The sequence below is a fragment of the Leptonotus elevatus genome, chromosome 9, assembly GCF_054856555.1.
Source record: "Leptonotus elevatus isolate MCC_2025b chromosome 9, RoL_Lele_1.0, whole genome shotgun sequence".
In the NCBI taxonomy this organism is placed as follows: domain Eukaryota; kingdom Metazoa; phylum Chordata; class Actinopteri; order Syngnathiformes; family Syngnathidae; genus Leptonotus; species Leptonotus elevatus.
The window spans coordinates 15417019-15443765 of NC_141247.1; the positions used below are offsets into that span (position 1 = coordinate 15417019).

Consider the following 26747-nt stretch of genomic DNA (forward strand, 5'->3'; position numbering starts at 1 on the left):
TGTGCTGATTCACACTTCTCTCCTCCCACTGTGTGTTCAGGCCCTGCTGGAGACGCAGAGGGAGATGCGCACCCATGTTCCCAACTTCACCTTCAATCTGGGCTTCTCAGGGAAATTCTTTCACGCTGGTAAGGCTCCTCGTATAACGAGTGTGAGCATGACGCTGAATAAAATAACGCTTTGAGGTTGTGAATTTGGGGCTCATAATATTTGTATTCCTTTTTTTTTAACACCCTTTTATCTACATCCTGCTGCACTAATATTTGAACTCTGCTTTTCTCATTCATTTCTTAAATCACTCACCCTATTTCATCTTCCCTATTTCTAACTCTTCTGAAACTTTTTATTTTTTATTTTTTTTACCGTCCTCCTCACCCGTCTCCTACCTCCTCCTCCTTTGGATCTCTAGGATCAGATGAGGAAGACCTGGGCGATGATCTGCTGCTTTCTTATGTGAAGGAGTTCTGGTGGTTCCCTCACATGTGGAGCCACATGCAGCCCCATCTCTTCCACAACCAATCTGTGCTGGCTGAGCAGATGTTGCTCAACAAAAAGTTTGCCATGGTGAGTGCAAATGGAAATAAAGGGAGGGTGCCGTACATAGTATGGAAAAGAGGAAGAAGGTTTCCTGAGCATTGTGCCTTATTTAGTTTTCCGGATCTCATCTGATACAGTTGACATTAAGATCACAGCGGTCTTGGCTCTTATCTTCCATTTCCAAGCGGCCATAGTACAAAGTGTTTGTTGTTGACACACATAGAAAAGAATACATTATTACATTGTTGCACACCTTTTAGAATTGGTGTCAGTATGTGTAATAGTACTGTTGGTAAAAAAAAAAAAATGCAGGGGAATCCAGTATCGAGCCCAGCAAGCTTTACTGTCAATACCTGCTTGCTGCTCATCGGTGACTTTTGAAAAGCTGCTCTTAATTTTGCTTCATTTGCTTCTTTCCTAAAAATCGCATATATTGGCACTAACAAGTTTGCTCGTGTTCATTGTTTGTATTCTTTTCACAAGGCAAAGAGCTATTTGATTTTCATCAGCAGAAAAATGTATTTTCCCCCATTGTGTATCCAAACTGTGACAAGACTCCTTAAATAATTTTCCTTTGACTTTGAGAAACAATATGTCGTCACTGTCGAATGAACTATGTGGTGTTTGGTAACGCATGCAAGGTGGCCTTTTTTTTGATTCACCGAAATGTACTGATTTTGGAGATGCAAGATCGCACCCAATAACAATGATATGCAAAAAAAAAAAAAAAAAGTGGTTAAATCTTAAATATAATTTTGAACACAATGAATTGAGACCATCCAACATCATAAAGTGTTTCAAATGTGGCTCTTTGATTTTGAGTGAGCTTTCAATATTTTACAATAGGGAAGGTGGGTGGGGGTAGTGAGTAATTTTAAACAGAATTTACCCTTTTATATACACCAATTTTACCTGGTTCACTGGGCTTGGGCCCATAACGTTCAATTTTTTTTTTCTGTTTAGGAATGCAAATAACTAGCCTCTCTTATATAGTTTATATACAGTTGAACGTTCATGTATATAACAAGTGTATTTTAGCACTGTGACAAACATTTCATTGTGCGCTGGTCTGATAAATCTAAGCACAGTGCGCTATTTACAGACTCATCGCTGTACCTTTTTAAGTCTAACAATGCAGAGGCCTGATTTAAAACCCAGGTTGTTCCTGACCTGTTCCCTCTCCTATTGTTCCCTTGACGTCCAGGAGCATGGAATCCCTATCAACATGGGCTATGCTGTGGCACCGCACCATTCCGGCGTCTACCCGGTCCACTTGCAGCTGTACGACGCCTGGAAGAAGGTTTGGAGTATCAAAGTGACGAGCACGGAGGAGTACCCGCACCTCAAGCCGGCCCGCTTTCGGCGAGGTTTCATCCACAGCGGCATTAGCGTAAGAGCCCTTTTCGTCTACGCCCAGACATCCATGAGGCCTCATTAACTCGTTACCTCTGGCGTCTTGCCATCCATCAACGTTCTCCTTCACCGTTTACATGCACTATCCTTCATTCATTAATGATCTCCTTTGCTACCTCATCCAGTTATTTTGCATTCACCTCCTTCCTGGCCAGTAATAAATCTTCATCCTATATTAGTCAATGCGCAAGAGGACAGTGTAGCCTTGCGTGAGACATCTGCCCGGGTACAGCTGTCCAGCATAATAAAGATTGGCATCTCTACATCACCAACTGCCCCGAGAAAACTGCACTAACTCTCCATCACTGTGCTGAATACAGTGGACCCTCTCTATTCGTGCGGGATAGGGACCTTACTCTAATAGAGAATTGATACGAAATGATGCACAGCGCATGAAATGGCTTACAGCTAATTACGCACATACACAATGCACAGTACCTGTATGTGCATGTCAGAAATTCTTATGATGTTTGGTCTAAAACAATGATCATTTGACTGGACAACAAAGCAAGAGTTGCGTCAATGGTCACCATTGAATGAATAAAGGCGCTACTGGAGCGGCGTTGCTGGTACGAAAGTCTGCAGATTTCTATCCCGCTGGACGGACATAGCAGTTAGCACAATGGTATTTACTTACACGAAACAGCTGAAACCAGGTAGTGACAACACAACCTGGCAGACAGACGCTACAATACAATTACTGTCATACATGCTGTATACATTACTATAGCGCCATTCCACCAATTATGGATATGCCACAATCATGATCACCATGATGGCCAACATTGGCCTTCTGAAGCATTTGACCCAAAGGTGACGTACAGACTGAACAAAAGGGGTCCAAGGACTAACCCTTGATGGACTCCCAAGTCATGGCCATTCGATCAGATTCGAAATTTCCAATGGTCACAAAGTAGCTCGTGTCCTCCAAGTAGGACTGGAACCATTTTGCTTTGGTTCAGAAACAAGACATTATTAAAACGTGCAAATTTGCTGAGTTGAATAAAAAACACTTTTTCGACATCTTGGTTAAAGGAGAAGTCAATCCCCCCAAAATTATTGACAGTAATATGTTTGATGCAGCCCCACTAGTCTAAATACGGTATTCTGGTTAATATAATAATAATAATAATAATATAGTTATTGGACTATAAGTTAAGCAGCAAAATCCAGCAGTTTTTTTATCAATATCAGAAGGCGGCCATTTTGCCACTTGCTGTCGAGTGAAAATGACATCAGTTTCTCAGGTCTCAGGTAACAACCAATCACAGCTCAGTTTCAGAAAACAGGTGAGCTGCGATTGGTCGTTGCCTGGGCCCTTAACAGTATTGATGTCATCTTCAGTCAACAGCAAGTGGCAAAATGGCTGCCCCCTGAGATGGATAAAACGTCTGGATTTTGCTGCATAACTCATATTCCACAAATGTAATATTAATCACAATGTCATGGTCACATATAAAATATTATTGTCAAGAAATGTTTAAGGTTGACTTCCCCTTTTAAGAAGGGAAGGTTTAAGGTGGATAGATAATTTTATTTTTATAAAAATCTACCGATAGTATTTGAATGCCAAACCGCAAATATGCGGCGGTCCACTGTATTTAAGTCCCAAAGCAGCATTAGAGCCGAATAAATTACAGTGAAAAGATTCAAAAGGAACACACACAAAAAAATCTTATCTACTTCTCTCCCTGGGTGACCTTCATAGCTGATGGAAAACTGTGCAGCCTCAGTCCAGTTTCTTTGTAGTCTTGGCATTCAGCGGGCCTGTGTGGTCTCTGCGCTGTCCTCCCCTGTCCTTGAGATAGTCTGAATGGACTCGTCTCCCCTTCTTAGCGATGATTGATATTCAGTCCCCCCGACACTTGAAACTGTAAACGCAATCCCATCAATTTCCATATAGACGTGGATGCGAATAAGAGGTTTGCTTTGGCTAGATGAGCTGTATAATATGGATGTTATTGGGCGCAAACAATATATGGGATGACTGCCAGGAGTGGGCGCCGCGCGGCTCCTCGTCTCAGCGGGGGGTTGACGCTGTGTGGTTTTAGCTGAATGAAAGCGTTCGGTGTGTGTGCGCGAGTGTGAGGTTTTTATTTCATTTCCGCCATTTGGTTTGTTGACTTAATGTGTGTGTTCTCACAGGTGCTGCCCAGGCAGACGTGCGGTCTTTTCACACACACCATCTTCTATAAAGACTACCCAGGCAGCCCCAATGAGCTGGACAAGCTCATCAACGGGGGAGAACTCTTCCTCACGGTTCTGCTGAACCCAGTAAGTCCAAACGCAGCCTTTGTCTGAGCTCATTTGACTGGTGATGTTAAGCTGAATTTAAATAGGAGGCGGAACAATGACTTGCTGGTGAGTCATCCGGCGACCATCTCTTGTGTGCTTCTTCCAAATGTTACTTGTATTTCACCCCGTTCCACACAACTATGCTTACTGGTTATCTTGCCCTTTTTTTTAACTACACGCACAAAAAGCATTTACTCCTCCTCACACTAAAAGTTGCAGTAGCAGTTGCATATTTGCTGTCTTACTAGCTTCATCACTTCCCAGCTGTTTGGCGTTCTTGAGCCATACGTCATCCTTAAATGAATTCCAGTCCGTGTCCTTGTTGTGTCTAGTCCAGTATTGGGTGTTTTCTGACCATAATTGATTTCGTTTTTATCTCCAAGCAAACTATTATGTAGCGATTGTGTTCCAATGATGCGTAGCGGTTTTCTTCGATTCCCAAAAATTAAGATTGTCATGTTTTAAAATCTACTTTAGCCTCAAAGCCGCTTAACATTCATCAGTTTTTCCATTGTAACAACCTTTTATTGGAGTCCAAGTGTTTTGTCACTTTGGCTGATCCTCTCTAACGTCATCAATTGTTCTTCATGGTGCATTTTCATCTTCAGTTCTGACAGCAGCTTCTCTGCCAACAGATCAGCATCTTCATGACTCATTTGTCCAACTACGGGAACGACCGTCTTGGCCTGTACACTTTTAAAAGCCTGATGATGTTTGTCAAGACCTGGACAAATCTTAAGATGCAGACCCTCCCGCCAGTGCAGCTGGCCCAGAAATACTTCAGCCTGTTCCCATCTGAGAGGGATCCACTCTGGCAGGCGAGAACACAAGGCTAATTTGAGATTGGTTTTCATTTTTGTGTTTATAAAGCCACATTTTGCTTTCACTTGATGATTTAGTGGGCCTACTTAGAGGGCAATAATAGCTTGTTTTGTTTTATATGGGTTAAATTCAGTCAATAACAAATAGGTAGATTGTTGGAAGCTATTCAATGAATCAAGGCATTCAACTGTGCTTTAACACATTCATTAATTATCGTTATTATTTTTGCGGCTACAGGATCCATGTGAGGACAAAAGGCATAAGGACATCTGGTCCAAAGAAAAAACGTGTGATCGCTTCCCCAAGCTTCTTGTCATTGGGCCTCAGAAGACAGGTGAGAAGCTGTACTTCATCCCCCCCTAGAGGTTATAGTGAAAATGACGGTGTCGTCTTGTTGGTTAGCCCTAAAAGCAACTGATTAGCTCCCAGGAAATGAGATCTTGCTTCTTCAATACTGCTCCGTTATGCAGTTTCCATTACACAAGTGTCAGTCTTCACTGTACGAGGTACAAAGTAATTGGATTTGCCCTCGCGTAATCCTCTTTTCTTGCTCTTTATTTCCTCCCTGCTGTCAACTCCACTCTGTCTCTTTCTGTCCTCTCAGGCACAACGGCGCTCTACCTGTTCCTTAGCATGCACCCCGACCTAACCAGTAACTACCCCAGCAAGGAGACTTTTGAGGAGATCCAGTTCTTCAATGGCCACAACTACCACAGAGGCATCGATTGGTAAGAAAGCACAATCGGGTCATGATGCAAATTCCTTATAAACAGTGTTCACCTACTGTTTGTTGTTTTTATGTTCTTTCTGATTTGCCACAAGATGGCGCCAAAACCCTGTTGAATAGAAAAGTAGTCCTGCTTGTGGCATCTTGGTGCCAAGGAACTATGTTGAAGAGATATTCGCCACTGCAGTTACATGTATACTTCGGGTACATTAAAAACAATTTTTTTTTAAATAATTTGCCAGCCATTTTAGAATATGATGAACATCTTTCACGACCACAGGATAAAGTTTGATTTTTTTCCATTCTTTATTAACTCATTCACTCCCATCCATTTTCACTGAAGCAATCCCCTTCGCTCCTGGCTTTTTTTTACTAGATTTTTATTGCAACATGGCCCTGGTTTATCTAGTTTACTCTGCTGTCACCTGCTGGCCGTTTTTGTAATAACTACCATTGCTTTAAGCTTTCTCTTCAGTTCAGAGGCTGCATCAAAGCCATCGTATGCTCTAGCATTAAAAAAAAAAAAAAAAATGGGGACCATGGTAATATTTAAAATGGAACGTATGTATATGTTTTTGGGAGCAACGGAGTTAATTGAACTTGGGTTGATTTCACCAGAAACACCCGTTTCTGACCAAAAAGTGGAGAAAACAAGCTTTTTATGAAAAGAAACATGTCCAGCAAAACAGTGACTTCATAAAGCATTGTCAAATATAATAGTGTCAAATTATTATTATAATTTTTTTTACACATGATTCACCAATTTAACATCTGCCTGTGTGATAAGTTAATTATTAAAAAAAAAAAAAGAGTTTGAGCTTTATGACAATATCAAAGAATATTTATGTACAAATATAAAAAAGCCTTTTTCTGGAATGAGTCAACTCTCGCTCTTTTTGAAAATAACAGCCAGACCTTGCAGAGACTAATGGTGTCAAATGTTCTTATGCCACCAAAGAGAGTTTGATTGCAACCTGGTGTTTAAAAGCATATTCAGTCTAACTAAATTGGGAAGACAGCAGGATGCTGATTATTTGTTAAATTCCACTGTGAAAATAATCTCAAGTAACAGACTAATGCTTATAAGGGCATTTCTATGCAAACGATGCATTAGAAATGTAAATTTATACCCGGGACGACCACAAAAAAACGCACTCATTATTGAACGACCCCCCCCCCCCCCCCAAGCTAATTGATATTTGCATCTGCCCATAGCTGCACATGCACACTGAATTTCAAAAGGTTCAATGAGAACGGCGTCAAAGAGACGATTCCGGATTGGTAAGCTTTTCCCTCTGCATCGTGATGCTTAGTGGGCGTCAAACCATGTTTGCAGAGAACAGCAGCAGCCACATCCACAAGAGAGCAAATTGCACCTGATCAACTGTGACCGCCATTAACTCTTGAGTGTTTGTGCGCTGTCAGGTATATGGAGTACTTCCCCCTGCCCTCCAATGCTAGCTCCGACTACTACTTTGAGAAGAGTGCCAACTACTTTGATTCCGAGGTGGCTGCTCAGAGGGCCGCAGCGCTCCTGCCCAAAGCCAAGATCGTCACCATCCTCATCAACCCAGCCGACAGAGCGTACTCTTGGTACCAGGTGGGTAATCCTGAAGATCCCACGCGTCATTGGATCCGACACCTCCGAGCACCTTTTGGTTCCGTGACGAACATTTTTGGCATCTTTACTGAAGCTGTGTGGTGTCTAATGAAGTGATCAATTCCATACGCTCAGCACCAAAGAGCCCATGATGATCCGGTAGCGTTGAAATACTCATTCCATGATGTCATCACTGCCGGCCACGACAGTCCGGCTAAGCTCCGTGTCCTCCAGAATCGATGTCTGATGCCGGGCTGGTACGCCATGCACCTGGAGCGCTGGCTCAACTACTACCATTCTAGCCAGGTGTGTATGTAGTGCTGAGTCAGACAGCCATCAGCCCAAACTATTTTTTTTTAAAAAACTTTTATTAATTCATTTATTGATTTATTTCGAGCCTTTGCAAAGAGATGACTTTTCTGTTCTAAAATGTTTGCGTCATCTTATCCAGCTGCTGGTCTTGGATGGGCAGATGCTGAAAACTGAGCCCGCCTCCATTATGGATAAAATCCAGAAGTTCTTGAGCCTAACTAACGTCATCAACTACCACAAGATCCTAGCGTGAGTATGCACCTGCTTGAATCCATCGCAGTGGAACCTCAAAGGTAGAATCCAAATGTGTTCTGGAATGCTGGTCAACCCGCCAGCTTGGTTGAATTTTTAAACACTTTCTCTGGACACTGCAAAGAGTGAGCTTGGAAAAAAAAGAAACAAATGCAATGAGGAATATAATACTTATTTTAAGTACATTTATATGCCAATAGAACATGAAAATTTGACTAGATTATAGATTTTTTTTTTTTTTGTAAACATGGCCAGCCCCCCCAAAAAAGTTGTTTTTATCCAATACAGTGCTAATTTTCTTGAAATAAAAACATGTTAAAGAAAATAAGGTAAAACTGTATAATAAATGTGTAAATAAATAAAAATATATTGCACTTACTATCTTCTCATGCTTGAATGTATAACGATATGTTTTTTGTCTGTTGCAGTTTTGACCCCAAGAAGGGTTTCTGGTGCCAGCTGCTGGAGGGTGGAAAGACAAAGTGTTTGGGGAAGAGTAAAGGGCGCAGGTACCCGGACATGGTCCCTGAGGTACGATCATTTTAACCTTGGCATTTACCTACGCATCATATTGGGACTCCTGGCTGGTTTTCCATTGTACCAGTTCTAATCGGCGTCGCTCTGTGTGGTTGCTTTTTTCATTAAATTTTTTGGGTGGCCGTGTGGTTACAATAGAATTAATTCTTCCTCACAACACAGGCTGAGGTGTGTGAGCCATGACCTTACATCGCTGTCATCTGATTGGGTGACAGATGTGGGCGTTCCTTTAAGTGATGCAGCAATTTCCTGGTTTTAAGCGAGCAAGACACAGTCTTAAAAATAAAGTATACACATGTATTACAACAATAATTAACCATATTTACAATTTCCTATGTACCAATGGATGAAATAGTGAATCTTGTCGTAAAAGTGTTAGTGAACAGTATGCAATAATACGTCTGTTGTAATTGTATTTTTATGTCTCGCTCACTTAAACCCGGGAATTGATTTTATTTTTTTTTGTCTGTCGATTCGTGCTTATTGTAATGACGAAGCAACAGAGGCCACGTCAGGCCAAGCAAGGCTGTTCTGAAACCTTTAATGGGAAAAGCGCTCCTTGATTGAAAACATGCCGTTTGTTGGCTATTACAACTTTGACTTCGTTGTGAGTCTGAGATAGGTGTTTGATGGGATTTAGGTCAGGGTTGTCTGGTTGTTACATACTAGAATTGGCAAAAATGATGATTTAGATGAATTGAACTAATCTACCCCCCTCTCTCCTTCCAGTCTCTGGCGTTCCTCAGGGAGTACTACAGGGATCATAATATTGAGCTGTCCAAGCTGCTGTACAGAATGGGCCAGGCCCTCCCCAGCTGGCTCAGAGAGGAGCTGGTCCACACCAGGTAGCAGCCCAACCGGGGAGAGAAAATCAGTCCCGCACGTTCAACACCGCCTCTGCGCTGGCCGTGTGACGATCACACCATAATGTTGAAGGAGGCTGTTAGTCTATAAGGATTCAAGATGGGGTTTCCAGCTGGAAGTCGAACCGATCTCTTCTGCGTTCTGTGATCTTCCATCAACTGTAGGACACGAATGGGCCGGTGAGAAAGAGGAGTCACAGATGGAGCTCTCCTCTCGCTGAGCTTGGAGATGCCGTCAACCTTTCAGTATGACAAAATCGGGACCTCCGAGGAGGAAGCATGATGAAGAGGAGGCACTGCATTCGCTTGCTCATCCCCCTCTCCGTCCATGGTCGAAACTTCCCCCCCCACGTGTGACCTTGACAAAATGAGCAACAATGAACCGCGTGCGAAGGCTGAGTTTCAGTTCTGAAATGGACCGAAACCAACTCCAAAGTGTTGATGTTTAACAGACATGGCTTTGGGCTGAGAGGGAAAAAGAAAAAAGAAAGACATTTGTTGTAAATGCCTTTTGAAACATGAGGAATTTTGGACATCTGGCTGCATGTTGTAGCCTTTTCTTTTGATAGGCCTTGCTAGAATCTTGTAATTTCATTTACAAATGCCAGGACATAATCTCCATGGACTATTACCATTCGGATGTTTTTTGTTTTGTTTTATTTTTTAAGATTGTTTTTTAAAATTTGTTTTACTCAGACATTGTTCTGTAGAGTTGTGATACTTGTAGAATGTACCGAAACTAAACATCAGATTCCTCCTTCAGGCAGAATGCAGAGGACGTCAAACTGCTGCCTGTCAACACTTGACCACTGAATGGGCAAAAGCAGGAAGTGATGAACTCATGTCAAAAGCACAATATTTAACGGTACTCAACATTCATCTTAACTGGATAGCACACAAGCATTTGGTTAACCAGTCCAGTCTGTGAAGATCATAAGCTAGCTGCTCTGTCAAGAGACTCCCGTGCGTTTCTTATCTTTTCTTTAAGTTCATGTCATAAATTAGTCTGCGACGAAGTGTAAAAAGATGTCTCTTTGGAAAACCTGTCAAGTTGTAAAGGCGAACCATCCCACAACAGACCCAGCGGCACCGCACCAGACATGTTTTGTTTGGGGGTTTGAAGGTGTTTTCACTGCAACGAGATGTCAAAAATAGAAAACAAAAAGCTGCTCTTACTGCAATAGTTTTGTACAAGGTTCTGACGTAAGAAAGAAGAAGAAAAAAAATGCACACAGCAGTCGTTTTTGTTTCCTGACTGTAAATGTACATAACTGGCTCCCCTTTGGTAGACCTAAATTATTTTGAATGCGTTTGGCTCTCCATTGGTGTGCGACGTCAGTGCTGTAGGGAAATTCAACGCAAACATTTCCTCAATTGTCCTCTCACTGCCAACTGTTGTCTCCATATAAAGTATTAACGTGATAACACATAACAGCGATGATGGTACTAATATCCTGGACTGTATGATAAAGATTTGTAATTGTTGTCAATAATTTTTACAGTGTAACTAATATTGTCGGTGCTTTTTAATTTGCAAATAAAACACCACTGTATTTTTCACAATTGGGATGTTTTTGCCCTCTCTGCACACTTTCACTTCTGTCTTTTATTGTTGCGAAATTCACTTTGTTTCAATTTGCGTAATGGGAAAATAATCTTCATTTCCCCAAAATGTTAGGGAATTGTACCATTTAATGACATACAGTGTAGACCTGGCAAAATAAATTTGAGCCCCCCCAAATTTACACAAAAAAATCCCTGTCCACAATGATTTATACTCAATGTATCTACAGTATATGTAATGTTCTTGAGTTATGGTTGCTGCGCTTTACAAGAGGCTGAAACTGCATTCATATTACAAATTTAAAGGTAACAGAAGCTATAGGTTACAAGGTTCCTTAATTTATCCTGTAATGTTGCATTTGAGATACTGAAATCTGTCTGGATGGAAAAGCTCCTCAAAACACTTAATTTTAATTTCCTGGCACATTACACTGCAAATGAGGAAATAAAATCAACATTTCTATAAAAACTACAATTAACGTTTTCACAAAAACTCATTTAAATTCAGAATTAGCTAACTAGTTGGGAATACATGCTTTTTACAATAATGTGCTGTTTGTATTCATTATTATGACAAATAGTTGTGCTAAATTGTGAGCGTGTCAAAAGTAGACTTTGGGATCTTCTGCCTCTACCAACAAGTGATGCATTTGTAAAGTAACCAATCACAGCCTTACTATTACTAAACCCGCCTACTGCATTTCCCTCCCTCATACGAACCTGTCTGGTTCATCTTCCTCTTTTTTTATAATAGCAGCATTTATTACAGGGAAGCTTTGTTGTAGTCCCAGTGAGGGTGCAGTAGTGCGACGGGAAGAAACTTGAAGAGAAACTAAGGCAAATGGAAGAGGCTGGTGAAAATGCTCGCCTGGAGAGGACAGGCAGTGCTGAACCTCTAGTTGGTGGGGCAAGATCCAGAAGGTGAGTACTGGTACCAGTTGAGCTCAGAATTTGACCCCCGCTCCCCAAAAAAAGAACAGATTTAATTTATTCTGTAATTTTGATTGTTTTTTTTCTTACTTCGTTTGTTTTATAACTCTAATCGTACTGTTTATTACTCTTAATTAAGAGCTAATTAACACGAGGAGCATGAGTGTGTTTATGTAAATACGTAGGCGAAGTTTCATACTTTAGGTTTGCTTTTCACAAAAAAAGTGTTTTCACGAAAGGCAAAAGTAAAATCAACTTCTCAAGGTGATATAAACATCTTAATGAGTGTTTGAATTATTTGACTCCCTTTTTTTTTTTTCTAAACCGCTTAATTTCAGTCGACTTCCTCCTTGTAGGTGACCGTGATTCTTTCGGCAATTTGATCATCATACTACTAATAATAATAATAATAAAAACATAATACAAAATAAAAATAATAAGAAGAAGAATGCCAGAAGGTTTTGATATAAAATTAGTACTAACTACAAATCTTATTATGTACGGGGCGCGGCATAATATATCATGTTTGCAGGTTTATGACCTTCAAGCAGGGACGTGCTTGGAACACCACCACGCCCCTGCCTAAAAGTGTTTCATTTTTACATAGTGATTTACTGTAACTATGACTTTACTATTTTGTTAGCTTAGGTAAAAGCCTATTATTTTTAGATTAGCTGTATTGTATTAATACAAAAACTAAATTGCTTATTTATTAAATCAGTAAATAAAAAGTTAAATAAAAATGCTGTTCACGTTTGTGAAGATAATGTACAGTAGCTATACAGTCATTTGTTGTCTTTTATGTTGAAGTGGCTCCACTGAAGTCACACTGACCTATTTGATACCGATACTGAGCTACCCACCCATCCCTCCACAGTGGCTCCACTAGCTACGCTCTGAAGGTAGCAGGCCTGACAACGCTGGCATGTCTACTGCTGGCCAGTCAGGTGTTTGTGGCCTTCATGGTGTTTGACCAAAGGCAGCATATCCAAACGTTGCAGAAGGACTCTGACAAACTCACCAGGCAGCTACATGCATCTCAAGGTAAAATATTAATGAAAGATATTGGTTGGGTGGAATTAGGCCGGGTATCGGCCTAATACATATACCTGGTATCAGTACTCGCCCGTCCGTCCCTTGAACATCAGTTTTAAAATTGTCCCCACAGTTGCTTCTATAAAGATGCATGAGCCAATGAACCACTTCCCAAGGATGCACGCACTTTTTGATTTGGAGTCACTGGCGACCAAGGCACCCGTGAAAGTAAGTTCTTCCCCTCCCTCTATTGAATATAGTGTAATATAAAAGGATAAAAGCTGAAAAAATTGAACATTTAATGGAAGTTAGGTGTTCACTGCATATCCATTTAAAACAATTATTATGACTATTATTGTACATGTCTAATATGAGCTCATTCACTGCCATAATTTCATTTAACTATTTCTATTAGTTAAAAAAAAATTCAGCTTTTACGAGTATGAAAACCTAAATAAAAATGTATTGTACACTTAGAACAGATATAACATTTGTGAATAATCGTAAGTTAACTAGTGAAGTCATGCAATTAATTACAATTAAACCATTTAATCACCTGTCGGCCCTAATTTTTAATATTTTTTTATTTTTTTAAATATTTTCTTTAAAAAAATAACTAGTGAAGTAATGCGATTAATTACAATTACAGTTTTTGATTGCCTGACGCCCCTAATTTTTAATAATCTTTTTTCTTTTTTTTTAAAGAAAAGATTTAGTCTTTTCTTCTTTTTTCTTTTTAAAAGAAAAGATGATTAAAAATTAGGGGCGTCAGGCAATTACAATTTGTAATAGTAAGTAATCGCATGACTTCACTAGTTAACTCACGATTAATCACCAATTTTTTATCTGTTCTAAATGTACAATAAAAAAATTTCTTCTAGGTTTTCATACTCTTGTTAACAAAAGTTGAAAAAAAAATTTAACTAATAGAAATTGTTCAAATTAATTTTTGACGTCCATAGCCGTCAATGGCAGTGAATGAGTTAAAATGATAATTTTGTGTTCTTGCAGCAGGAAGAGAAGAACAGAGATAACGTTGGCGTGGATGAGATGATTGAGCTCATGGAGGTAATTTTCTTTTTCATCTTTTTTTTTTTTTAAGAAAAGATTTAAAAAAAGAAAAGATGATTAAAAATTAGGGGCATCAGGCAATTACAATTTGTAATAGTAATTAATCGCATGACTTCACTAGTTAACTCACGATTAATCACCGATTTTTTATCTGTTCTAAATGTACAATATTTTTTTTCTTCTAGGTTTTCATACTCTTGTTAACAAAAGTGGAAAAAAAATGTAACTAATAGAAATAGTTCAAATGAATTTGGACGTCTATAGCCGTCAATGGCAGTGAATGAGTTAAAATGATCCTTTTGTGTTCTTGCAGAAGGAAGAGAAGAACAGAGATTACGTTGGTGTGGATGAGATGATTGGGCTCGTGGAGGTAATTTTCTTTTTCTTTTTTTTTTTTAAAGAAAAGATAAAAAAGAAAAGAAAAGATGATTAAAAATTAGGGGTGTCAGGCAATTAACATTTGTAATTGTAATTAATCGCATGACTTCACTAGTTAACTCACGATTAATCACCAATTTTTTATCTGTTCTAAATGTACAATATTTTTTTTCTAGGTTTTCATACTCTTGTTAACAAAAGTGGAAAAAAAATTTAAACTAATAGAAATAGTTCAAATGAATTTTGACGTCTATAGCCGTCAATGGCAGTGAATGAGTTAAAATTATCCTTTTGTGTTCTTGCAGAAGAAAGAGAAGAACAGAGATTACGTTGGCGTGGATGAGATGATTGGGCTCATGGAGGTAATTTTCACACAGGACCCCCCCCCCTTCATCCTAATTTTATTTAAGAAAAGTTTAACTTTTAGGAGAACTTTGAGATGCCCAAATTCAATGACACCTTGCTGGCCAACCTGAAGGGCCTGAAGCAGCAGTTGAGCCAGAGCAACTGGAAGGTGAAGCAGCCGTGTTTAAAAACAAGAACGCACACACACACAAACATTTTATTTATTGACAGGATTTTTTTTTTTTGCAGAGCTTTGAATCTTGGCTGCGCAACTGGATAATGTTCCACATGTCCCAGGAGAATCCTGCAACCCCTAAAGGTGAGCAACGCTACTACAACTTTCTTCCCAGAGGATCTTCACTCCGGTATGCGGATTTAGCAGTCGAATGACTTCTAGAATAATATAGCAAAGACCTCTACCAAGGCCAAAAAGTCCTCAATCAGCATGTGATGGGTCTCCACCACACAATTTCACTGGAGGTTAGTTTAGTACAATAGTGCAGTGTTTCCAAAACTTTGTTGAGACATGCCACATATTTTACGGTTGAGAAATCTCATGCCACACCAAGTTTCATAAAACATGTACACAGTGGTACCTTGACTAACTAGTTTAATTAACTCAAATTAATTGTATATATGTAATAAATTTGGACCCAGCTTCTTTTTTTCTTTTTTTTTGTCACAAAGCCTCCTCGCCAGAATCGAGACCCTTTTTACACTGTCAACCACAAAGTCTCATTTTGCCATAACATCCAGATTGATTTTATGAAGCCTGAGCAGCAAATATCCCAATCCAGATGTGGCGGTGATTTGAAATGAATAATTCAAATCTGATAACTACAGATGTGAACCCCCCCCCCCCCCCCCCGCAGAAATAAAAAAGAAAATATGTTTATAAACAAAAGTTGTTGGGGTTTTTTAATATTGAAAAAAAAATAGCCACATTTATACTGCCCCCAGGTGGCCAAGCCACATAAAATTCAGGAGGATCAGCCCAATGTTCGTTGAATTGGAGCAAAAAAATGTGGCAAAAACAGTTTTAATAGGTTTCATTCTATTTAATTGTGTCGGTACTGTTTTCTTTAATACATTAGATTGTTATATTTGTGATATTTTCCTACAAATTTTTGTTTTTTTGGCGGCGGAAGCTTTTTCTAAATATACACCTACAGTAATATATATACTAATTCTTTCTTCTCCCATTTACAGTTTGAAGCAGTGAAGCCAAGTGCTATTTCAATCTACAGTTTCTTCATCGTCATCTGGTTGATATGCATCATAATCATCACTTCATATACTGTAATGGATAACTAGCTGCTGTCGTGGGCCACATTGTACCTGATTGCTTATGTGGAAATCTTTTTAGGGGTCTTAACGCTATTCTCATCTAAATATCAAAATAAACCACAGTATATTTTTTAAGTTTTATGAAATGACTAGTGAGTGTATTTTGTCTGTATAATCTGGCGTTGGGGTTGGTTTTGTCATTGAACAGTGCTTTTATGACATCATGAAGACTGATATTGTGATACAGACAAAATTACACACAACATTTTTTTTTTGGCTTTTTCCGTACAAACCTGCATGCAAAATATGTTGCAAAACTTGGGTGAATCTATTTAAGAGGTCACCAAAGAGCTTTGTCTTTTTTTTTAATCAGGGAGAAGTTAATAAAACATTTGCTAGATTCAATTGTGTCTCTTTGAGTCTTTTTTAATTCTGATTCAGTCATAATCTTATCTTTTTACATACTTTATTAGCATACAAACCTTTGTAACAAAATTCAAATCTAATGTAATACTGTATAGCACTTGACGTTTTGTACAATGGCCTCAATAAATATGTACATTCACACTAATCTCCACTGACACAGTTGACGTAAGACTCATCTGGGGTGTGAAATAAATCCTCATTGATTGCTATTTTTTTCTTGCTATTTCATCATTCAGTAATGACATGGAATGTTAAGTAAAGCTAAACCAACTGCACTGTATTGAAACAAGACGGAAATGTAAAAACAAAAAAAGGAGAACTGCCCTTTCACTTTTATTTTTGCCTCGAGTGAAATGACTATACCAAATCATCTCTTTTACTAAACTCAACCTTTCTGTTACATTTCGGTAACCATAATCCTTTAGTGAAAGTAGATTCTGCGTCTTTAATAATTCAGTAGAGTGTAATCTAATCCATGTCTGCTAGTGGAGATGCAAACATAAGATCAGCATGGCATCCACTGGCGTAAAAGACGCTGTGAGTAGTCATTCCTTTGTTACAAAAATGGCAGATTTTTTTTTCCCCATGTTAAGTCTCCGGTGACCTTTATTTTTGGCTACAGACGTTAATGAGGGATGGTGAAGAAGTGAAAGTGGGAGTTGTACTAAATCCAATACCAGGTAAGGCTTGTTCTCACAATGTCAACCTAAACTACTGGAAGTGAGGTAGATTTGTGACAGCATGGCAAAATAGTGGTTAGTACATCAGTCTTACAGATCAAAAGTTCTGGGTTTGAATCTTGGCTCCAGCTTTTACTTATGGGGTTTAAAAAAACGTGCACGTGCGGTTCATGGAAGGTTAAATTTACCATAGGTGTCAATGAGATTGGTGAATCGTGGTTGTTATGTGTCCAGTGATTGGCTGATGACCAATTCACCCCGTTTCTGTCACCCAATGTTGACATGGTTTAAGATTTGCTTGGTCGAGTGTGAGGGAACCCAAGTGCAAGAAAGCAGGAATGCAATACTGGGGAGCCGGATTAATCTCGTAAACCAAAAACCATAGAAACAGAAAACAAGGCATTTGGGAATAATCAAATATAACAGAAAGTAAAAAAAATTAATAAAAAAAAGTTAACAAACCAAATGGGGACAATGGAAACAATGAACGGACAACGACAGACTGAATTTTTAAATTGCAGGCTTTTCTTATGCAGCGAAGTTGATTTTCTCCTCTTTTGTGTAATATCTAACAGTAAAAATGAAAGAGAGTTGCGCAATCTAATGCTATTTATGAATGATCGAGCAGCTCTGTCCCAAGATGGCTGCCGTGTGGACGTTACTTCACAATAATTCATTGATTAATCTACTATTCTGATATAATGTAATGACAAATATCAGCTTTGAAAAGCTCCACCTCACCCGTGATGCTAACGAGGACAAACTTGATAGAAAACGGATTGACAGAATTGGACTTATATTTGCATAATGGCTTTTTTTTCGCTCAAAAGGTAAAGATTGCGTCTTCATCCACGAGGATGGACAAAGTTTGGACTACATATCAAAAAATGAGGTATTTCCACAGTTACCGTCTTACAATAGTTTCCTTTTGTGAGCTTGCGCCACCTCAGTGCTTCTCCATACAGCAACTACAGCGCTTGTCATTCGACCAAGTCGTGACTGTGGACAACATGCAGGTAACGACACGTCTGCGGCCAGCAACATGGCCACATTTGAACTCATTTGAGCATGTGTCACTGACAGAAGTTTCACGGGGAGCTCCTTCAGCCGCTCACCGATTGCATGTGTGGCGGTTACAATGGGTCACTTCTTGTATGCGGGGCTCCGATGGAAAATATTGGCACTCTGATTGACGACGTTATTGTCCAACAGGTACAGTTTTGTAACATGACTTCAACTTTCCACGAGGGGGGCGCGTCACAATCATTTAGTTGATTAGTTTTCACTTAATTGGGCTGAAAATGATCATTATTTTTACAAGTTGCGCGTCTGTGTTCTTCGATCTATGCAAGTGATGTATAGTGACAGGCAGAACAATTAAATGCCCGTCAACTAAACGGGCCTAGATTTCACACTAATTGTGAGTAAATTGAGACAATAATCAATATTTCAGCAGTGCACTTGTAAAAAAAAAAAAAAAAAAAAATTATAATCTATAATATGTGTCTTGTCTAAGTTGTTTGGTGTTGTCCACCTTTTTTTTCTCAGGTGTTGACAAATGTCCTCAGTCGTGTGATGTCACCTGTGAAGGAGGAGCTGTTTGTCTCTGTGTCCTACCTTCAGGTTTGTTTTGTGAGACACCATAACACGCTTTTACAGACACAACATTGTGAACATGTTTGTTTTGTTTTGCGCAGTTTCATCCAGATAGCAGTGCGGCAGACCTCTTGAACCCTGACGCGCAAACTCTAGAACTTGTCCATCATCCGGTCCTGGGAGGGTGAGCGTCAGTGTTTCCCAAGCAATGTGCCAAAGTCAATTTCTCTTAATTGGTTCTAAATGTACCATTTGCTTATTACAAAGAACGACCATTCATCGATGACAAATGTTAACACTGACGCATGTATTTTGCTTTCATTACATTGAAGAAAAAAAACAAAAGACTTTTATTTTTCACAGTGTTATCAGACGTTTGGCCGAGGTGTGCGTGGGTTCTGCAGAGGAAGCCTACACGTTCTATAAAACATGCAGGGAAGCACAAAAGGCCAAAGAAGAGTTCATTTCAACAAAGTAGGTCAAATGAACTCTGGCTGTGTCTGGCAGAGACTCGCCCTGTGTGGTGGTTACACAACCGAGATTTTAAAGTGTTTGACTGCATCACGTAAAAAGACTCACCTTTACCAGCTTGCTCTGTTTTATCGACCGCTTTTGTGTTCAGCAGATGTAGTTGGCTTTTCACAGTGGCGGTGGAGTGGAAACTCCACGAGGAGGAGGGGGGGGAAGTGGCCTTTCAGCTCTGTAGAAGCAGACTGCGGGTGTTTGGTCTGGTGGGAGGAGCCAATGTGACGGACCTTACGGGGTCAGTTGACAGTGACAGTTTTACTGAGTAGTTTACTATATGTTTGCCATATATGCTGAATTTGGCTTAAGGTAATTAACAAGATGTGAAAATCATCATCAAACCTGAGATGACTTTCATGTCTTTAAATATCATATTTAGAAAACAAATACGCACCCCTCCATTTCTAGAATTTTTGCTTTACATTTTTAAATCATCTACAACATTCCTAGAAAATCACAATGTCCCAACATTGGTGAGCTATTTTTTTAGAACAGGCTCATGTGGCCCATGTAGACGACCTGGTGTCCATGGGCACCACATTGGGTAAGCCCAGATCTAAGGAGTGACTTGGAGCCAATCACAAGAAGGAGTCATGTCATGTCACTTATGGCAAAACTCCTAATTCAACTCTGGATTATTTCAGCGCACTGTGAAAATTAGCGCTGACCTCTCCCAGGGCAATTATGGCTTTTACCCTTACTTCCAACAGCGTCCGCAATCTGTTAGCATGGACAAGCGATTTAGCGGCAATAAAAAAAAAAAATCATATTGAGTCAGGTTTGAAACGTGACCTGCGTTTGACTGGCATGTGTTGTCCGAGTGCAAGCTAAAATGTCTAAGAAATGTTCCATAAATTCCATATCATTGTTGGCAGCATTGTCATTTCATGTCACGTCTCCAGTGTCAACCCACTGCTGAAGGTTATGGATCAAATTCCAAGCGAAGCCACCAACACAGACCCGCTCTTGCATTTCCTTCTGAATGACGTTCTCACGGGAAATAACAGGACAACGCTCATCTATTTGATCCAACCTCAAGGTGCTTCGCTCTCCTTCAATCTAACCTTTGCTCAAAACAAACACGAGTCTTACGCCTCCTCATTACAGGCGATTCGGATGACGAGACACCATCTGCTTTAGCTTTAGCCCAAAAAGTGAAGCGTTTAGTGACGAGGGCCTCCCAGTTTCGCTGGAGCCCGACGAAAACGGAGCGAGACGTCCGAGGCCGTATTATGGAGCTGAGACATGCGATGATGTCAGACGACGGGACGTGTAACATCCACAGGCTTGATGAGCTCATCCGAAGTCTGCAGGTCATTTATAACATCAACATTGGACTGTGTATCAAACATATTGAACTCATAAGTGAGTGGTCCCCCTCAACAGATTGTGAAAGAGCAGTCGTGGGAGAAGAAAAGGGAAGAATCGGCGAGGATTCAACTTAAGGTTTGAACATCCATTTATGTGCTTTCATCGGAGCTGGCAAAAGTACAGACATAAAATAACAAAGCTGCTTTCCCGCCTTCAAAATAAATATTCTGTTGGTCCGGCAGCTGCGCGGGCCCCAAAAGAGCCAAGTGGACGATCACTTGTCTGGAGGTCACAGCATCGATCCCAAAGGGAGTTCGGACATCGTGAAAAGCTTGCAGGAAGACTTGAGGCAGGAAATGGAGGCACATGTAAAAGGTAACAGGACACTTCACAATTCAGCACACCTGCACAATCACATGAGAGACGTTCACAAATTCCACCTGTGTAAAGATCATTCTCAGTAGAGTAAAATATTTTGTGATTGTACAGTGGATATAGGAAGTGTACACACCCTTGTTCACATGGCAGAATTTTGTGATATCAAATTTTAAAAGTTTTTCCACTGTTAATGAAATATGCCTTTTATAAAACCCAATTATAATTTTTTTTAAAAGTAAAAGTACAAAAAATAAACCTGTTGTTTGCATAAGTGTGCACACCCTCTGGAATTAACCAGACTCGTGTTAAATGGGAGTTAGCACACAACTGCCACCATTTAAAGAGCCTTTGATGAATCCCAAACAAAGTTAAGACGTTCTAGTAGGCTTTTCCTGACTTCCCATCAGAAGCTTGAAATTGGCCCTTGATTCCTTCCACCTTGTCTAAGGCTCTGGTGAAAAACAGCCCCAAAGCACGTTGCTGCCATGACCGTGCTTCACAAAATCTCCCAAACACCACCACCATACTCACAGTGATGCATGGCGATGTTTCACATTGTTTTACTTCTTCAAATTTACTTCCTCTCTCAAAAAAAGTTTTTTTTTTTTAAATCAACTTGACATATTACATAATAATGGTGGAACTGATTTATCTTGGTCATTTGTTGCATCACAAAAAACGGCCGTTTTAACAGGGGTGTTAAAAATCCATTTTAGTTTACACCACTGCATCGTCTTGAGCATATTTTTTGCCCCTCCCGTGTTTATAAATAGACATTACAAATCCCCCTTGCAATTCTAGAAATATCAAAATATATGGCTGTCAACAACCGCACTGAATCCTGTAGGGAAACCGTCCGTCAGTATGTTTTATGCACGTCCCATAAAAGTAATAATCCAGTTCAATGCATACAAAGTAATCTGCAGTAGGAGTCTTTTTTTAGCTTTATACATTTAAACTATGTTCTCCATGCAACCTGATCATTTCCCCCTCCCGCAAATTAATTTTCTTTTTGGTGCACACACATGGATGAGGAACAATGAGTGTGTCGTTAGTTATTGTCTGCCCATATTTAGATTCCAAATACTTGATTGCACAGGTGTACCTAATGATGTGGCCAGTGCATGCATGTTGTGTGTCTCATGTCTGTAGAAGACACGGGCAGCGTGGAGAAAGTCCAGGAGAGCATAACAAGGATCTCGCAGTTGATGGAGGCCCTCAGGGAGGAACCGATGAAGAACATTCCTGCGGAAAAATGTGACCTCTGTCTGCAAGTAACACGATTCATCTCCCTTGTGCTTTAAAAAAAAAAAAAATCATTTTAAGTCTTTCTGTATGCACAAGACACTCTCACTATAGCCTCCCCCCCCCCTTTTTTTTTTCTAAGTTAAATGATGAGTATCAGTTGGAAGACTGCCATGCGCACGAACGTCTGAGGCAACTGAAGGAGCTCAGCGGGAGATTAATTCAGCAGGAGGTGGAGAAAATGGAGAGAGACTTGACGAGGGAGCAGCTTCCAGTTAAGATAATGAGATGAGCTGTATATGTTTCATAGTGTATTATTCAGCGTGTTATCTATCTAGGAGAGAGTGCTGAGTCACTCAAGCAGATTCATGGTGAAAAAAAAAAAAACATCAATCGGTGTATTTTGGGCGAATTGTGACCAAGACTATAAAACACGCGGTAGTAAGAAAAAGTAAAGCGCAAATGAAGATGATAATCAGTCTAAATATACTTTTGTTAGAGCGAGGGCGTGCAGAGAGAGTTGCTGGTGATGAGCGGTGAGAGACGGGTCCTGGTGCTGCAGATGGAGGCCCTGCGGGCGCAGGCCCAGCAGGCCCACAAGGACGTGCTGGAGCAGCGTCACAAGCACCAGAGTGAGCTGCGGCGTCTGAGGGAAGAGAGCGTTCAGGTGGGTCCAAATTTTAGAGGCAGTCAGGACACAAATGTAAACTCAATCATTTTATGTATAGTCTTCCACTTGTGTGGCGCGGTATTGAATATATATATATTTTTTTTAGGGGACTACTGTCTCCTTGGCTGAGGCTCACAGTTTATCTTCCCATTCAAAGCCAAAAATATGTAGTCATTTTACTTGAATATTCTATAATGTTATAATGACATATATTCGTTATCTTCAGCAAAAAAAATCCAAAATTTGACTGAGGCTTACTGAGGCAGTTGTGAAACTGCTCTTTGTGGGTGTCTTTGTCTTTATTATACTGCCCCCAAGTGGCCAAAGCATGCACACCAGAAGGTGCAGCACAATAGCTATTGAAATTAAGCAAAAAAATGTGGTAAAAATGTTTTGATATTACAACCCTAATTGGTCAAATAAACCCTTTCAGACCCGCTTTTTTTTTTTTCCTGCTGGGCTTTTTTTTTTCTTTACTGATTTTGACTCTTTTTTTTTTTCCCCCACATAAGAACAACATGGATTTATTTATTTTTTGGGGGGGAGGGAGGGGTTATCTCATGTTTTCATTTGTTATAGTGGACTTACCAAGTTTATATGTGACATTTTTAACAAGAACATATATGCAAATCAACAGAGATTGTGATTGGTTAGCTAGAATCCAATCATGAACCAGAAGTGTTGACATCATCCAAATTAATAGTTTTTTTGTTGTTGTTTAGACACGCAAATATGTCATGTGCACTACAATCATCTATAGGTCCGAAGGGGTTAAGTAAATATTAATTAATCAAAGAAAGTAAAAACACAAAAAAATTAAACTTTGGACAGAAACAATACTGCATGATAAATGAGATGTTTATTTTATAGACAATAGTGACACATTTATATGTTTCTATTATTATTGAAATGTTAATTATTAAATGCACAATTGAACAATTTAATGAAATGGAGAAAAAAAAAACAGAACCAAAGGACAAATTGTTCTTTACAGCTGAGCTAACTTTATTGCCATTATAGCACCATAAATCAAATTACATTAAATCTGGTAGCTTGCTTTAAACTCTTTTTTTTTTCCCCCTTCCTTCCTCATCTCTAAAGGTGTTCAGGAGGTTTCATGAATCGAGCGAGGATCTGAGGAGGACGTCGGAGGCCAGATATAGAAGCGTGCTGCTGGAGGCTGTGCATGACGCAGTTTACCTGTCTGCTCGGAACCGGCAGCTGCACGCTGACAACAAACAACTGCGCAAAGGTGCTTTTGGGTTACACGCTTGCTATTCGTACACTGCGCGTGATCGGAATTCTTGTCTTGTTTTCTTTACAGATCTGGGTGAGTTGAAAGATACTCGAACCGAGCGAGGTGAGCGCGAAGCTCCTCCCAAAACTGGGTAAATGTGACTAAAAAGGTGGAATTACCTGGACCTGATGAAAATAAATAAGCAACACGTTATCACATGTATTTATTTATATATAGCATTTATTTGCTTTATTATTTGAAATGACTCAAACGGGACTTTTAAAACAATTAAAAAATAAGCCATACACACACTTGAAAAATGAGTATTAAAACAATGATTGTAGCTTCTGTGAAGACGCCACTATGTGTAGTAAAGCAAAGCTGCCAGGGCGACCATGCCGAGCGGTATCAGGAAGAAGAACGTAAGCTGGAGCCCTAAAACTGCCCACGCCATCACAGCGTTGACCAGCATGGAGCAAGAGATGACGAAGAGCCGAGTGACGCCGCTGCCGTGTTTCAAAACGACAGACATCAGAAGCCCGTTGGCCGCCTGTCCCGCTACGATGACCCAGACGGTCCACGAGTATCCTTCCAGAAAGCTCTTTCCGCTCGTGAGGGCAGACAAGGAGGACAGCCCGTTGATGAGCACGCCAAAAACGTAGAGGTAGAGATTTTGCAGGCTGAGCGGCAGCTTCTGACCCTTCAGCATCTTTTCTGTATAAACAGCCGCCAGCCCGGAAGCGCAGCAGTACACCAGCATGAGGACGAGCCCCCACGCTGTGATGTGAAGGCTGGCCCCTTTCTGAGCTATGCCGTCGTATGCCAGATCCAGGCTGGAGTAGCTGTGGCACACGCCCGCCGCCATGAGGAGCCCCAGGCTGACCCACTGACCCCAGCGCAGCCTCTTGCCCAGGCACAGGGAGTAAAGCAGAGCAGTGGCGGCGATTTTGAGATTGCTGAGGACTTGAAAGGAGCTGGGGTCCATGTAAGCCTGCATGAGGACGACCAGGTTGTTGCTGAGGGCGTAGAGCGCGGCGGGGACGGCGTAGGGGGCCACAAGGAACGGGGACGGAGGGACGAGTAAGGCCGACGCACCCCCGGCGGTAACGAGAGCGGCGAAAGACACCAGCAGCTTAGAGAGCTCGATCATGACGACGCACGAGGAAGGGTCGAAAGGGACGCGGCCATCGACTTTGCTCAGAGCGATGAGCGGCGCGTGAGAGCCGTAGATGAGGACCATCACGCACAAAAGGGCGCCCCACCGCAGCCCTGGCAGCCACCGCCTCCTGTAGCTCAACCTCTCGTTCTGGATCACGATCATTGTTGATAACCACAAAATACTCAATTAACTTAAGGCAATGTCAAAAAAGCAATCAAACGCGTGATGAAATGCGACGGACCAAATGTCACAAACTGAAGTCTTACATTATAAATAGCAAATACAAATTGCTGATTGTAGTCCATCCAAGCTTTCGTTGGTCTGCCCAAATTACTTTTTTTTCAAGTTGTTGAGAAAGTCTTTGACAGTCCTTTCAATGTTGGGCACTTGATAGTTCTGTGCTGCGTACATGCCAGTGACGGTCCCCAGCAGCACCCCAACAATGGCGGAAGAACGCAGCTTAGCCGCCACATAACCAGCCAAGAAGCCCTTCAGGAACGGCGATCCAAACAGTGAGCCACCCTGCAAGAGGACGACAACATGTAATCCCAGTAAACTGGAAATAAGTCTTCTAAACTTCACACGCCACAAAGAGGAGCGTTGATAGTAATTGTATGGAAATTAAACTTTTTTTTGATTGCATATATTCAAATAGTTGAGGCTCTGGAGTCCATGCCTACCCTTCAAGTCTCACACTGAACATCTACGTCTGAAAGTGTGCCTGTGCATTTCCGCCCCACTGTGATGTAACTGTCGATTAATTTATATAATAACAGTGTTGGCTTCTGTTCATCAGCACATATTGTGTTTGGCAACGTCATTGCCGTGTAATTTGGAGGTTTGGTAATGAATCAAATCCTACGGGAACTCCTTTTGCTTCATTCAGCATGTCTGATAATCACATACCTGAGGAATTCCTACAGAGATTTCGTTCTCCACTCGCTTCTGGATCTCCTCCAATTGATTTTTTAGCTGTGTCAGGTCTTTCAACTGTTTCAGGGGATCCTGAAAATAGACAAGCACTTCAACGTTCACTGGTCATACAAGTTTTCATTTTTGCAAACAGCCAGCGATGCTATTTAATAATGTTAGTACGTTTTTTGCAGCAGGTACCACCATACAACAAAAGTTTATTGGCACACTGGTGCGACCATAACTTCAGCAAAAGATCGTTATACTTAAATTAATTGCATTTACATTTTCCCCGCTCCTTGTCATTACTTTGAACTGATTTAATATTCAGAATTAATGAAGTAAAAGCCGAAACGCTCTACTCACCTTGTCCTCCGCCATCTTTACCTCATCGAGTTGATCAGTGTTCGATTAACTAACCTAGACTAAGCGTAGCGATTAGTTAGGTCTGAAAACAATTTACATGATGCATTTTATATATATATCGAACGCACTAATAGCAAAATAAGACTATACCGATTCTTTGTTTTTACATCAACATTATCGGTTCATGTCAAATCTGAAGGACGTGTGTCATTTGTACCGGAAAAAAGTGTCACCTTCACGTGTCAAAAACGTTGAACATGATTGGCCAATGGTTC

General features: G+C 40.4%; 5 protein-coding genes across 10 annotated transcripts in view; 3 read left to right on the plus strand and 2 right to left on the minus strand.

Annotated features, from left to right (window-relative positions):
• The window catches only part of LOC147168526 (bifunctional heparan sulfate N-deacetylase/N-sulfotransferase 1-like), a 46050-nt gene extending 35129 nt beyond the window's left edge, over positions 1-10921 (plus strand). For all 3 annotated transcript variants that reach the window (XM_086085021.1, XM_086085022.1, XM_086085023.1), the window contains exons 4-15: positions 41-128; positions 410-564; positions 1742-1927; positions 4096-4224; positions 4881-5063; positions 5305-5401; positions 5672-5795; positions 7220-7394; positions 7530-7700; positions 7846-7955; positions 8387-8489; positions 9225-10921. In XM_086085021.1, coding sequence (XP_085941147.1) covers positions 41-128; positions 410-564; positions 1742-1927; positions 4096-4224; positions 4881-5063; positions 5305-5401; positions 5672-5795; positions 7220-7394; positions 7530-7700; positions 7846-7955; positions 8387-8489; positions 9225-9344 — 1641 coding nt within the window. In that variant the 3' untranslated portion in view covers positions 9345-10921. The remainder of the gene's footprint in view (positions 1-40; positions 129-409; positions 565-1741; positions 1928-4095; positions 4225-4880; positions 5064-5304; positions 5402-5671; positions 5796-7219; positions 7395-7529; positions 7701-7845; positions 7956-8386; positions 8490-9224) is intronic.
• Positions 10922-11662: 741 nt separating this feature from the next.
• On the plus strand, positions 11663-16372 carry LOC147168527 (H-2 class II histocompatibility antigen gamma chain-like). 2 transcript variants are annotated; one of them, XM_086084872.1, is made up of 9 exons: positions 11665-11842; positions 12729-12895; positions 13020-13114; positions 13898-13954; positions 14271-14327; positions 14641-14697; positions 14763-14849; positions 14930-14999; positions 15890-16372. In XM_086084872.1, exons 1-9 carry the CDS (start codon positions 11763-11765, stop codon positions 15892-15894), a joined length of 675 nt encoding a protein of 224 aa, XP_085940998.1. In that variant the 5' UTR covers positions 11665-11762; the 3' UTR covers positions 15895-16372. The 2 variants fall into 2 exon arrangements, with proteins under 2 accessions (XP_085940999.1, XP_085940998.1); XM_086084873.1 differs by lacking the exon at positions 14271-14327 and having other exon boundaries at positions 11663-11842.
• A 372-nt stretch (positions 16373-16744) lies between these two features.
• LOC147168528 (uncharacterized) lies at positions 16745-25778 on the plus strand. 3 transcript variants are annotated; one of them, XM_086085906.1, is made up of 18 exons: positions 16745-16930; positions 17016-17073; positions 17904-17965; positions 18039-18089; positions 18157-18285; positions 18622-18696; positions 18771-18853; positions 19033-19143; positions 19292-19432; positions 20097-20233; positions 20302-20507; positions 20581-20640; positions 20748-20880; positions 22036-22157; positions 22271-22402; positions 22628-22795; positions 23900-24050; positions 24123-25778. In XM_086085906.1, exons 1-18 carry the CDS (start codon positions 16904-16906, stop codon positions 24188-24190), a joined length of 1914 nt encoding a protein of 637 aa, XP_085942032.1. In that variant the 5' UTR covers positions 16745-16903; the 3' UTR covers positions 24191-25778. The 3 variants fall into 3 exon arrangements, with proteins under 3 accessions (XP_085942032.1, XP_085942033.1, XP_085942031.1); XM_086085907.1 differs by having other exon boundaries at positions 19295-19432; XM_086085905.1 differs by having other exon boundaries at positions 23900-25778.
• Positions 23912-25372, minus strand: LOC147168529 (putative UDP-sugar transporter protein SLC35A4). The gene has a single exon (XM_086085908.1). It carries the CDS (start codon positions 25354-25356, stop codon positions 24397-24399), a length of 960 nt encoding a protein of 319 aa, XP_085942034.1. The 5' UTR covers positions 25357-25372; the 3' UTR covers positions 23912-24396.
• LOC147168530 (SLC35A4 upstream open reading frame protein-like) lies at positions 25198-26673 on the minus strand. Its single transcript, XM_086085909.1, has 4 exons — positions 26473-26673; positions 26101-26199; positions 25461-25716; positions 25198-25341 (listed from the first exon to the last, which is right to left on the minus strand). The coding sequence occupies exons 1-3, from the start codon at positions 26485-26487 to the stop codon at positions 25525-25527; spliced, it is 306 nt and encodes a 101-aa protein (XP_085942035.1). The 5' UTR covers positions 26488-26673; the 3' UTR covers positions 25198-25341; positions 25461-25524.
• Between the last annotated feature and the right edge of the window lie 74 nt (positions 26674-26747).

Coding starts and splice junctions, on each gene's coding strand:
- LOC147168527 (XM_086084872.1), top strand. CDS start 11,763: ATGGAAGAGGCTGGTGAAAATGCTCGCCTGGAGAGGACAGGCAGTGCT. Junction 13,955..14,270: donor AGATGATTGAGCTCATGGAG/GTAATTTTCTTT, acceptor GTGTTCTTGCAG/AAGGAAGAGAAGAACAGAGA. Junction 14,328..14,640: donor AGATGATTGGGCTCGTGGAG/GTAATTTTCTTT, acceptor GTGTTCTTGCAG/AAGAAAGAGAAGAACAGAGA.
- LOC147168528 (XM_086085905.1), top strand. CDS start 16,904: ATGGCATCCACTGGCGTAAAAGACGCT. Junction 18,286..18,621: donor ACGACGTTATTGTCCAACAG/GTACAGTTTTGT, acceptor TTTTTTTCTCAG/GTGTTGACAAATGTCCTCAG. Junction 20,641..20,747: donor CGGCGAGGATTCAACTTAAG/GTTTGAACATCC, acceptor TTGGTCCGGCAG/CTGCGCGGGCCCCAAAAGAG.
- LOC147168529 (XM_086085908.1), bottom strand. CDS start 25,356: ATGATCGTGATCCAGAACGAGAGGTTGAGCTACAGGAGGCGGTGGCTG.
- LOC147168530 (XM_086085909.1), bottom strand. Junction 25,717..26,100: donor TCTCTGTAGGAATTCCTCAG/GTATGTGATTAT, acceptor GTCCTCTTGCAG/GGTGGCTCACTGTTTGGATC.